Raw genomic sequence first — 13000 nt, forward strand, 5'->3', positions numbered from 1 at the left:
TTATATTTGCATATTAAATGTTCGATTTTTTTTTTTTTTTTTTTTTTTTTTTGTACATTTAAGATATATTTGAACCTGCATTTATTATTCTGCAATAAAATACCATCCTGTACCACCCTTTCTTGACCATTGATATTTGCAATGTTTGATCCTTCTGGAATTACCAGTTCCTAACAAAATATGGTAAAGGGGAGGGAGGAACGTTATGCAATTACAAATATTAAACATACACTGATTAATGTGTAACAATGCAATATTAAACTTAGCAATTTAGGGATACATTCCCCTAATTTTATACTGATTTAACTCCTTTGACTGCATCATTTTAATCAGTCTTTTAACAGCACAAAGTGTTATATTAAATTTTATGAATATGCTATGTTAGATGCAATAGTTTGTAACTTGATATAAAATAATATCTAAAACTCCAAAACAATATGAACAGAATCTATAGCTAACTATAGAAAGAGCTTCACTTTCTATTACACTTCTATAATCATAATAATCTGTCCAAATGGTAGATCCATTGTGTTTTTCATCCTGTAGGAAATGTTTATTAGCCATCCGTCTGTATGTTATACAGATTTTACTCCTGTCTAAACTAGAGTAGGCAACACGAATTCAATTCATAGAATAATTTTATCGAAAATAAAGACGACATATAACAGTAAATGATCTTCATCTGATCGGTCAAATTTTGTTCGATAAGTATTCCTTACAAATCCCCTTGTATCGGTCTAGGGGTACACCAGTTATGTTTACATCCTTCCCGGCCTCATCCCATTTGCGCATGCGTATGATTGTATCAAATAAGGGAGAGTTTTCGAATGTTTTAGCCTCGTCATCAGTCATTTGTCCTCCCTGGTGTTCTAACGTCATCCGACTGGCCGGACTGAGGTCTGAAAGTATACAAATAGACACATACCACAATTCAAACACATTTTAGCAATGTAATGTCAAAAACCAGATATTCAATTTCAAATTAATATTAAATAATAGAAGCAGAACCTGCGCTTTAAGTGGTGAGAATGGATCCTGCTGTCTACATAAAATGCCAGTGAAAGCATAGTTATTGTTGTTCTATCTAAATCTTTTGTTTTAGCACAAAGGTACGTCTACTGAACACATGTGTTGGTGTAATGGTTCGTCTGATCATTCACTGATGTCTACCTACTGCAAAGAAGGCTTTGTGATATTTTTCCTGGCCTAGATAATCTCAAAACATGACAGCTTTTGTTCAGGCTTTACACTCACACCCGGCATGAAATTTTGAAATTTGACGACTTATTTGTCATTCCTCGTTATTATGAGTTATATTGCTGGATGTCTTCGCCAGCATGTCGTAGCGATGTGACATCGAGAAGTCGCTTGGGGGTTTGTGTTAGCTAGAAAGGCATTAATTCAACTGTTCACATAAAACACACTTTCATTGTATTCACACTTAAGCCAAACCATGAAGAAGAACGACTTTCAAAAATTGAGAAATAATGAGCTTATCCTTGAAACGAGACTTTGACGAGACTGCAACATCACTAGAGAGAAGCTTACAGCTAATCAGACATTTCCTCACTGATGCTGCAACTTTTCAATGACGTCGTGTATCAAACTTACTGTCGTAATAGTCCTTGTTTTTCCACACCAGGTAGCGCTTCGCCTGAACGTGTCCTTGCACAAGGTCACACACGATGTTGGGAAAGCCCAGGTCCCTCAGGTACTGGCCTCCGACGTGGTCATGGTCCTTGATTCCCAGACAGACGTCCCCGGATGTCATTTCCTCTAACCCTCTATCTGCCCCGACCAGGTGACCGATATCATGGAGGAAGGCTGCCAACAATACCTGTTAAAATCATATTTCTGTCCTATTCCAATACAGACCATGTGTAAATGCTTTACATGAAAATATCGGGTGGTACTGACCGACAAATGTATGTGATGTGTACCACTACGACATACATGTATGTCAAATCTGTTTGTCACACCATTTTATGAAATTCGATACATTACTCTTGAACAGAGAAAGGATAGCATTATTTCTTTTCTTCTTGCGGCTATATGATATATGCTTATTTAATGAAAGATTGTTTTTTCAACATTGGAACTTATAGGACCTAAACATTCATGGAAGGTTTTTGGTATTCTGGTATGCCTGAGTACAGCCAGGCCGATAGAGACTATATAAATCTAAGTAACATTCATGTGCTTTGATTTTCACATACCTCAGTTGGCTGGCCCTCCTTCTCTGCCATCATGGCGCACTGAATGCTGTGGTCAGTTTTAGATATTTTGTCACCCAAGTAACTTCCTGAACCTTGTTCTTCATATAAACGAAATATTCCATCGACCACTACTTCGGCCATGATGACCAAGTCTTGCCAACGAATTTACCTTATCCTTAATAATCGTAAATCAGTTCAAGGTTGCTATAACTTATGTTATCAATAGATATGCCAGATTAGCATCTCCGTCTTAAAAATACACCCTTGAATGTTTAAATTCTACTACAAACTTTAAAAATGTGCAGCAAGTTCTAAGATTAGAATAGAGCTCTTTACATGATACCTTACGTTAAAAAAGAAATGCTATGTGACGTGGTAGGTACCCAACATCTGTATACATAAACACATGTGTTATCTCCTCATATCATAACAAGACGGACATGACATGATAAAGTATGTACGTTTAGGACAACGTAATGATAAAGGCATGGTATGCAGACACAGGTAAAAACTTGACCCGCTAAATCTAATTATATGCCTATATTATTAGTTTCCCCCCTAGAATATGGTAAAAGGTCTATGTATTAGGCAAAACAAAAGCCTGATAATATAGGCAGGTAAATGTAGTCTTTAGTGGTACAATTTTAAGACCCTACCTGTAGGATTGTACCTGTTGCATGATCGTCAAAGGCGACTATTTTTATTTTCTCTTCCACCTTACAAATTTGCTTCTTCCTGCCGTCTCCATTGACACCGCCTCACTTTTGGCCTTCGGGTGTGAGGAAGGCTATGAGTTCTGTTTCTTGACAGTCTATAAAAATGGTAGTTTCTGCTCCTGCTTTTGTAGGCTCCCAAAAAACGCACATCGCACTTCACACAGGCGAGACACCACATACATAGGAGGCCGTCCTTAAATGTCTCTGGATTGTAATAAGACGTAACGGTCTAAATAACGGTCAGATTACAGCCAGTTTTGAGCCAGAACCAATCATCCATCCGACAGATGAACACCATCCGTCCCCGATATTAGACATTAGTTCCAACAACGTCAAGTAGTAACTTCGTTTTTGAGTCATTTCCGCAGGTTTTATGCTTGGTCAACGTTACAATAATACATAGTTAAAACTGATTGTGGTAGAGTGTTCAATGGCTGTTAAACTGTTTAATGTTTAAAGTATAATCACTTGAAGCCTTACGGCTGTTCAATATTCAATGTTTTATCACTTAATTGAAGCTTTACGACAGTTCAATGTTTTATCACTTGAAGCCTTACGGCTGTACAATGTTTTATCACTTGAAGCCTTACTGCTGTACAATGTTTTATCACTTGAAGCCTTACGGCTGTACAATGTTTTATCACTTGAAGCCTTACGGATGTTCACTTTTTATCACTTGAAGCCTTACGACTGTTAAATGTTTTATCACTTGAAGCCTTACGGCTGTTCAATGTTGTTTTATCACTTGAAGCCTTACGGCTGTACAATGTTTTATCACTTGAAGCCTTACGACTGTTAAATGTTTTATCACTTGAAGCCTTACGGCTGTTCAATGTTTTATCACTTGAAGCCTTACGACTGTTAAATGTTTAATCACTTGAAGCTTTACGACTGTTAAATGGTTTATCACTTGAAGCATAAATGCTGTTCTTTATTGCTATGGTTAAATATCAACTAATTACTAATTGTTAGACTTTGACTTGTACATATTCTGTAAATATCTATTTGTTGTTTTGTTGATTGTCTTCATGTAAAATCTCATTCTTCATGTAATCCTCAATTTTGGAGGAAATAAAGATAATAACAATAATCTAACTGACATGAGAAAGAGTTATAATCTAACCGACATAAAATGAGCTATAATCTAATCAACATGAAAATGAGCTATGAGCTAACCAACATGAAAATGAGCTATAATCGAACCGACATGAGAATGAGTTATGTTCTAACCGACAGCAAAATGAGTTATGTTTTAACCGACATGAAAATGAGTATGTTCTAACCGACAGGAAAATGAGTTATGTCCTAACCGACATGAAAATGAGTTATGTTCTAACCGACAGCAAAATGAGTTATGTTCTAACCGACTGGAAAATGAGTTATGTTCTAACCGACAGCAAAATGAGTTATGTCCTAACCGACATGAGAATGAGTTATGTCCTAACCGACAGCAAAATGAGTTATGTTTTAACCGACATGAAAATGATTATGTTCTAACCGACAGGAAAATGAGTTTTGTTCTAACCGACAGCAAAATGAGTTATGTCCTAACCGACATGAGAATGAGTTATGTTTAACCGACTGGAAAATGAGTTATGTCCTAACCGACATGAGAATGAGTTATGTCCTAACCGACATGAGAATGAGTTATGTCCTAACCGACATGAGAATGAGTTATGTTCTAACCAACTGGAAAATGAGTTATGGAAAATGAGTTATGTCCTAACCGACATGAGAATGAGTTATGTCCTAACCGACATGAGAATGAGTTATGTCCTAACCGACATGAGAATGAGTTATGTCCTAACCGACATGAGAATGAGTTATGGCCTAACCAACATGAAAATGAGTTATGTCCTAACCGACATGAGAATGAGTTATGTCCTAACCGACATGAGAATGAGTTATGTCCTAACCGACATGAGAATGAGTTATGTCCTAACCGACATGAAAATGAGCTATAATCGAACCTACATGAGAATGAGTTATGTTCTAACCGACAGCAAAATGAGTTATGTTTTAACCGACAGCAAAATGAGTTATGTCCTAACCGACATGAGAATGAGTTATGTCCTAACCGACATGAAAATGAGTTATGTCCTAACCGACATGAGAATGAGTTATGTCCTAACCGACATGAGAATGAGTTATGTTCTAACCGACAGCAAAATGAGTTATGTCCTAACCGACATGAGAATGAGTTATGTCCTAACCGACATGAGAATGAGTTATGTTCTAACCGACAGCAAAATGAGTTATGTCCTAACCGACATGAGAATGAGTTATGTTCTAACCGACAGCAAAATGAGTTATGTCCTAACCGACATGAGAATGAGTTATGTTCTAACCGACAGAAAATGAGTTATGTCCTAACCGACATGAGAATGAGTTATGTTCTAACCGACATGAGAATGAGTTATGTTCTAACCGACTGGAAAATGAGTTATGTCCTAACCGACATGAGAATGAGTTATGTCCTAACCGACATGAGAATGAGTTATGTTCTAACCGACAGCAAAATGAGTTATGTCCTAACCGACATGAGAATGAGTTATGTCCTAACCGACATGAGAATGAGTTATGTCCTAACCGACATGAGAATGAGTTATGTTCTAACCGACATGAGAATGAGTTATGTCCTAACCGACATGAGAATGAGTTATGTCCTAACCGACATGAGAATGAGTTATGTCCTAACCGACATGAGAATGAGTTATGTCCTAACCGACATGAGAATGAGTTATGTCCTAACCGACATGAGAATGAGTTATGTTCTAACCGACATGAGAATGAGTTATGTTCTAACCGACATGAGAATGAGTTATGTCCTAACCGACACGAGAATGAGTTATGGCCTAACCGACATGAGAATGAGTTATATCCTAACCGACATGAGAATGAGTTATGTCCTAACCGACATGAGAATGAGTTATGTCCTAACCGACATGAGAATGAGTTATGTCCTAACCGACATGAGAATGAGTTATGTCCTAACCGACATGAGAATGAGTTATGTTCTAACCAACTGGAAAATGAGTTATGGCCTAACCGACATGAGAATGAGTTATGTCCAAACCGACAGCAAAATGAGTTATGTCCTAACCGACATGAGAATGAGTTGTGTTCTAACCGACTCGAAAATAATAATATTCTAGAGCCGCTGATGCAACTGAATGTTTCTTGTTACATAAGGTATCATTGATATCAACTGTTTTGAAACTCCATCAATTCACGAATAAACAATCTTATATGAACTAAATTGAAATCTATATAAGCTAAACATTTAATTGATGCCTTTCAAGTAATCTAAACAAAGTTTTCTGTATTTATCCAGATGGACACCGGAAACGTCAACATCTTTCCCTGCCTCGTCCCATATGCGCATGCGTATGATAATGTCAAAAAGTGGATTGCTCTGGAAAGCCATGGCCTCCTCGTCATTCATTTTTCCTCCTTGGTGCTCCAGTGTCATCCGACTTGCAGGACTCAGATCTAAATGAAAATAAATAAAACAAGATAACAGTATATCGTTCATACATGTTCTTTAAAGGCCGCTAGTTACCTTCTCAAATGCATACATAATATGAATTTAAGGCAAAGTCTCAGAAGAGCGCAGCTCCATGTCATGTAAATACAGGATTATATATCATCATAAATTTGTATTGTCTACATTTTTCGTCGAGATTAACAATAAAATATATTTCATTGACATACACAGGATATCAATAGTTAGAAAGAATTCGATATAATCTCATCAGATGCGGAGAAAACTTGGCAATATGCCACATTTGTTATCAAAAATACGCGGGAATATCAGTGTCGTCATCTGTGGCGTCAGGTTTTGTGACGTCACTGCTGACGCCGTGCGCTTGAGAACATACAGAGTAAATAATATATTTGACCAATACATTTGTTGCGTTGTTCTTGTATATGTGTAAGTTAAAGTAATTTTAAAACGTATCCAGATAACACGTTTCGTCTAGTAAAGAAAATTTCAAATCTCGCCGTGCTGATTACGAGAATTAAAACATGGCTGCCTACAAGGAGGCGCGAGACTTTTCCCGCGGGACACGATTCCAAAGTCCAAGGGGTAGGCTACTGGAATGTATTGGAATCTATATGCTCACACACGTGTTGTGGTTAGTAGAGCTTGGCTCTACGCAGCCTTCGGCCGCGCAGAGAGCTGCGCTCTAATAAATAGGAAGGCAATTTAATAATGTTGTAGCAAAAATGTAAAGGTATTTATTCTAGATTATCTGATGGGTGTCGCTCGTTAGAAGTGAACGTTTCCTCTTTGTCAGCTTTCATAATTTCTTGTATCCTTCTGCCTATTTGTGTCTAAAATAATGAAAATGCTAATTTTCTCGCAAACGGCGTGGACTTTCCTTTGTATATGTATTTTACTTTTGAGATTGTTATTGTTCATAGCTATCTATGCGACCTGTCCGTACATAAACGTACTGTCGTAATAGTCTTTGTTTTTCCACACCAGGAAGCGCTTCGCCTGAACGTGTCCCTGTACCAGGTCACATATGATGTTGGGAAATCCGAGGTCCCGAAGAAACTGACCTCCTACTTTATCGTGGTCCTTGGCCCCAAGATTGGTACCGGAAGTAACCATGCTTTCCTTACCCCTTTCAGTTCCTACTAGGTGGCCGATATCATGGAAGAAGGCTGCTAGCACTACCTAAACACGATCAAATAAATAACATTAACAATCAAGAAACGGGTCACAGAAAAATTAATCGCTTCTTGTAGGCCTAATAGGGAGATGACCTGGAGATGTACTCTTGGGTAACTTACGAACAGTTGATATTGTTGGCTGTCACTGCCATGTTCAATTTAAGTACATATTTATTCATTCAATTTATCTGTAAGGAGTAAAGTAGATGTCTATTCAATCAATAATTCTGTATGGAGTACATGTTTTTTCAATCAATATCTGTGAATGGAGTGTAGCACATGTTTATATAATCAATATCTCTGTGAGGAGTTAAGTGCATGTTTACTTAATCAATATCTCTGGGGGGGGAGAGTTAAGTACATGTTTATTTAATCAATATCTCTGGGGGGAGAGTTAAGTACATGTTTATTTAATCAATATCTCTGTGAGGAGTTAAGTGCATGTTTATTTAATCAATATCTCTGTGAGGAGTTAAGTACATGTTTATTCAATTAATATCTCTGTGAGGAGTTAAGTGCATGTTTATTTAATCAATATCTCTGTGAGGAGTTAAGTACATGTTTATTTAATTAATATCTCTGTGAGGAGTTAAGTACATGTTTATTTAATCAATATCACTGTGAGGAGTTAAGTACATTTTTATTCAATTAATATCTCTGTGAGGAGTTAAGTACATGTTTATTTAATCAATATCTCTGTGAGGAGGTAAGTACATGTTTATTTAATCAATATCACTGTGAGGAGTTAAGTACATTTTTATTCAATTAATATCTCTGTGAGGAGTTAAGTGCATGTTTATTTAATCAATATCTCTGTGAGGAGTTAAGTGCATGTTTACTTAATCAATATCTCTGGGGGGGAGAGTTAAGTACATGTTTATTTAATCAATATCTCTGTGAGGAGTTAAGTGCATGTTTATTTAATCAATATCTCTGTGAGGAGTTAAGTACATGTTTATTCAATCAATATCTCTGTGAGGAGTTAAGTACATGTTTATTCAATCAATATCTCTGTATGGAGTACATGTTTATTTAATCAATATCTGTGAATGGAGTATAGTACATGTTTATTTAATCAATATCTCTGTGAGGAGTTAAGTACATGTTTATTCAATCAATAACTCTGTATGGAGTACATGTTTATTTAATCAATATCTGTGAATGGAGTATAGTACATGTTTATTTAATCAATATCTCTGTGAGGAGTTAAGTGCATGTTTATTTAATCAATATCTCTGTGAGGAGTTAAGTACATGTTTATTCAATCAATAACTCTGTATGGAGTACATGTTTATTTAATCAATATCTGTGAATGGAGTATAGTACATGTTTATTTAATCAATATCTCTGTGAGGAGTTAAGTACATGTTTATTTAATCAATATCTCTGGGGGGAGAGTTAAGTACATGTTTATTCAATCAATATCTCTGTGAGGAGTTAAGTACATGTTTATTCAAATCATTCTGTATGGAGTACATGCTTATTCAATCAATAACTCTGTATGGAGTACATGTTTATTCAATCAATATCCCTGTATGGAGTTAAGTACGTGTTTATTTAATCAATATATCTGTATGGAGATAAGTTCATGTTTATTTAATTAGTATCTCTATATGGAGTTAAGTACATGTTAATTCAATATATATCTCTGTATGGAGTTAAGTACATGTTTATTCAATTAATATCTCTGTATAGAGATAAGTTCATGTTTATGCAATTAATATCTTTATATGGAGTTAAGTACATGTTTATTTAATCAATATCTCTCTATTGAGTTATGTGCATGCTTATTCAATAAAAATCTCTATGAAGTTAAGACAAGTACACGTTTATTCAATCAATATCTCTGTATGGAGTAAGTACATGTTTGTTTAATCAATAATTCTGTATGGAGTTAAGTGCATGTTTATTTAATCAATATCTCTTATGGAGTTAAGTACATGATTATTCAATTAATATCTCTGTATGGAGTTAAGTACATGTTTATTTAATCAATATCTCTGTATGTTGATAAGCACATGTTTATGCAATTAATATCTCTGTATGGAGTTAAGTACATGTTTATTTAATCAATATCTCGATATGGAGTTAAGTACATGGTTTTTTCAATTAATATCTCTGTATGGAGTCAAGTACATGTTTATTTAATTAATATATCTGTATTGAGTTATGTACATGCTTATTCAATCAAAATCTCTATTTTGCTGAATACATGCACATGTTTGGAATCAAAGAAGTAATGAAAATACCTCAGACTAAAATCATATTTACTGTACCTCTTCCGATTGACCATCTTGTTCCGCTAGTAAGGCACATTGAATCATATGTTCAGTTAAACTGACCGGCTCGCCAATATAGTCATCACTGCCATGACGTTGATAAAGATTGAATATTGTATCGACTGTGGCCTCCACGTCCATCGCCAACACTCGTCTCAGATATGCCAGAAGATCAGTATTGATCTGGTTCTGGAATAGTACACGGGAGAAGGTTCAGGAGAGCTTGTCTTCACTGTAGGCTAACAAGGTTCGTGAGAGCTTGTCTTCATTGTAGGCTTAGGAGGTTCATGAGAACTTGTCTTCATTGTAGGCTAAGAAGGTTCAGGAGAGCTTGTCTTCATTGTAGGCTAACAAGGTTCAGGAATGCTTGTCTTTACTGTAGGCTAACAAGGTTCAGGAGAGCTTGTCTTTACTGTAGGCTAACAAGGTTCAGGAGAGCTTGTCTTTACTGTAGGCTAACAAGGTTCAGGAAAGCTTGCTTTATTGGTTGTTTATAGCCAAGGTGCAATTACAACCTCTCCACATGACTGTAAACCTCCTCCTGTCTCAATAAGGGACTGGGACCGGCTGTGGTGGAGTTGTTCAGGAGAGCTGGCCTTCCCTGTAAACTAAATAAAACCCAGATCACAAATCATCAGTTCGTGGCTCGGTTTATTAGGTACTGCACCTGGACAATTGAAGGTACTGCGATACGAATCTGTAATCGCTTGTCACTTTCAGCTGACCCCGACCTTATGACCACTCATTGAATACAAGCCGATTAAAGTGCTCGAGATACAAGATGGCAGAGATTGCTCTTTAGTCACGGGAAAGTGGTCAACAGTAGCTACATCAGTATACCGAATGAAACAGATTAATGATAATTTCACAAGCTGCCCAAACATGACGAATTGATACTCGTTTCTGTTCAACATACGTTTGCATGTTTGCGACAAAAACAATGCAGTCTGATTGGGTGTTTACGATTTGCATTGACTGGTACTGTGATGCGTACGTATGCTAGGATACATCTTAGACTGTTCTTATGAGATTTAAGTGCAATGTTACATGTTTCAATGCTATACAGCCTATACCGGACTACCAGTAACTATCCAGAAATGCTACTTACATTACTCTTGATGTTGAAAAGATGGACGACTATGTTGATTCCCGTGTAGTTAGTACCTAGCTGTTGTTGACTATGGTTATTATATTAACAACCAACCAGCTGAAGCGTGAACGGAACGCATAAAATACAGCTTATGTGCCCCTCAATGTACAAACGCCCCCGTATCCGGTTTCAACATAGTCTCGAGGTTGTAACCTAAATCTTGATTATAAACAACCAACAATCGAAAAAAACAACTCCCAATTGAGACAACCTACGTCACCGGAAGTGATATCGGGCACACAAAAACAATGAAAAACGCCCCCTTCAAGATGAAAATTGTCTGAAAATATGACACAAAAGCAATGCATCTTCTAAACGGTGTGTTCTTGTTTCTCCCACTTTTTTATAATAACATAGGTGCAGTTATGTTGTGACAGCAGTTATAGTCTGCTTCACATATCCCTTACGTGGATTTTACCTTTGTTCTCCCACATTACCTGGATTTTACCTGTGTTTTCCCACATTACCTGGATTTTACACATTGTTTAAAGTTATCTAATTTCATAATTATTTAAACAATATTTACATATCATATACCATTTTCATCAGCTAAGTCTATAGAAGACAGTGGTACTATATATAAGGAGATGTCTTATAGTTTTGAATTTTAAATCAGAGAATATAAAGAGATGTTTTATTTGAATTAATACATATTAGAGAATTACATTATAGGACATTATTTTTATTATGATGGCAATATATTTTATTTATCTATTTAATTATGTGCATAATACAATAATGTGCGATTGAATTTGATTTAATTATTTGATTACTCTGACTTAATTTGGCTTGTTCTCACTGCTACTTATGTTAATTAACACCTGATGGTTTGGGTCCATCAACTGAATACTTCGTCATTACACAGTGGATAGAGCGCGACCAACCACTCTGGAACCACTTTGAGACCAAGGGCCCTCGAATAACAAACCATGTAGAAGGATGGTACAACAAACTCAAGAAGAAGGTTGAACACTCCCACCCAAATATCTACAGCATCATCCGTGTGTTCCAGGAAATCCAGGCCAACAACGAGATTACGCGCATCCACATCCAACTCGCAGCCGGAGGACAAACCAGACCCAGAGCTGAACGGTACCGAAAAATCAACAGCCGCCAACTGAAGGAACGTTTGGAGACTGGCGCAATGGATGTGATTCAGTACACAGACGCAGCATCCCATCTTTTGCATTTAGAGTGATGATAACAAACTTTCATAAGATTTGCATCAGATTAATGTCCAGTACGTGCTTTAGGTTTCATATGTTGTACATGTGTGTATATATATATGTGTGTTTCAATTGTAATTAATTATCCCTCATTAATGTTAAGTGTAGTGCTTTAAGTTTCATATGTTGTATATATTTAAATGTTTTAATTTTAATTAATTATCTCTTAACAATTAATGTTTTATTACATTTCACATTTTAAGATGGTGTGATAAAATATGAAAACATTTGAAATGGGAATAAAATGCAGAATAGGTATATTCACAGTTAATAGAATTGTGACTATTTGTAAAATTACAGGTAAAAAATCTACCTGTAAGTCAGTACCTTTATCAGAACAGACTATAATTGGTGTGCCATTGTTCTCCAGTGTTTGTATAATTCCTTTCATCTCGAAAAAGTGGGAGAAAGAGGAACAAACCTATCGTGCGTCAAAGACAATGTATTGTTACAGACTCTGTGAAACTATCGTCAAACTAGCTCAGATAATGCAAACACCTCGGCACAACCATTACCTATAATCTGTAAGTATCCTAAACATAAAATATAAAAGTTGAAAATATTGTTACAACAAAATAAATACCACGTGAAATAAATTACAGTGAATGAACATGAGGTCCTATATGCTGGCGCCCACCCTGTAGGCCATCGCCCTCGGAAGAGGTCTTTTCTGTACTGTATACATTCACATTTGACTTAAAGTCAACATTAGCGACAAATATCATTGATC

At 36.2% G+C, this 13000-nt stretch overlaps 2 protein-coding genes across 5 annotated transcripts; both read right to left on the reverse strand.

Moving 5' to 3' along the window:
* Positions 1-620: 620 nt before the first annotated feature.
* LOC138319202 (2-amino-1-hydroxyethylphosphonate dioxygenase (glycine-forming)-like) lies at positions 621-4633 on the reverse strand. 3 transcript variants are annotated; one of them, XM_069262184.1, is made up of 4 exons: positions 3718-4633; positions 2217-3615; positions 1612-1837; positions 621-899 (listed from the first exon to the last, which is right to left on the reverse strand). In XM_069262184.1, the coding sequence occupies exons 2-4, from the start codon at positions 2355-2357 to the stop codon at positions 691-693; spliced, it is 576 nt and encodes a 191-aa protein (XP_069118285.1). In that variant the 5' UTR covers positions 2358-3615; positions 3718-4633; the 3' UTR covers positions 621-690. The 3 variants fall into 3 exon arrangements, with proteins under 3 accessions (XP_069118285.1, XP_069118283.1, XP_069118282.1); XM_069262182.1 differs by having other exon boundaries at positions 2217-2391; positions 2873-4633; XM_069262181.1 differs by having other exon boundaries at positions 2217-4633.
* Positions 4634-6197: 1564 nt separating this feature from the next.
* Positions 6198-11277, reverse strand: LOC138319201 (2-amino-1-hydroxyethylphosphonate dioxygenase (glycine-forming)-like). Of its 2 annotated transcripts, none has more exons than XM_069262180.1 (4): positions 11003-11277; positions 9892-10495; positions 7394-7619; positions 6198-6424 (listed from the first exon to the last, which is right to left on the reverse strand). In XM_069262180.1, exons 2-4 carry the CDS (start codon positions 10033-10035, stop codon positions 6216-6218), a joined length of 579 nt encoding a protein of 192 aa, XP_069118281.1. In that variant the 5' UTR covers positions 10036-10495; positions 11003-11277; the 3' UTR covers positions 6198-6215. The 2 variants fall into 2 exon arrangements, with proteins under 2 accessions (XP_069118281.1, XP_069118280.1); XM_069262179.1 differs by having other exon boundaries at positions 9892-10502.
* Positions 11278-13000: the final 1723 nt, after the last annotated feature.

Source organism: Argopecten irradians, chromosome 3 (genome assembly GCF_041381155.1).
Source record: "Argopecten irradians isolate NY chromosome 3, Ai_NY, whole genome shotgun sequence".
Taxonomy (NCBI): domain Eukaryota; kingdom Metazoa; phylum Mollusca; class Bivalvia; order Pectinida; family Pectinidae; genus Argopecten; species Argopecten irradians.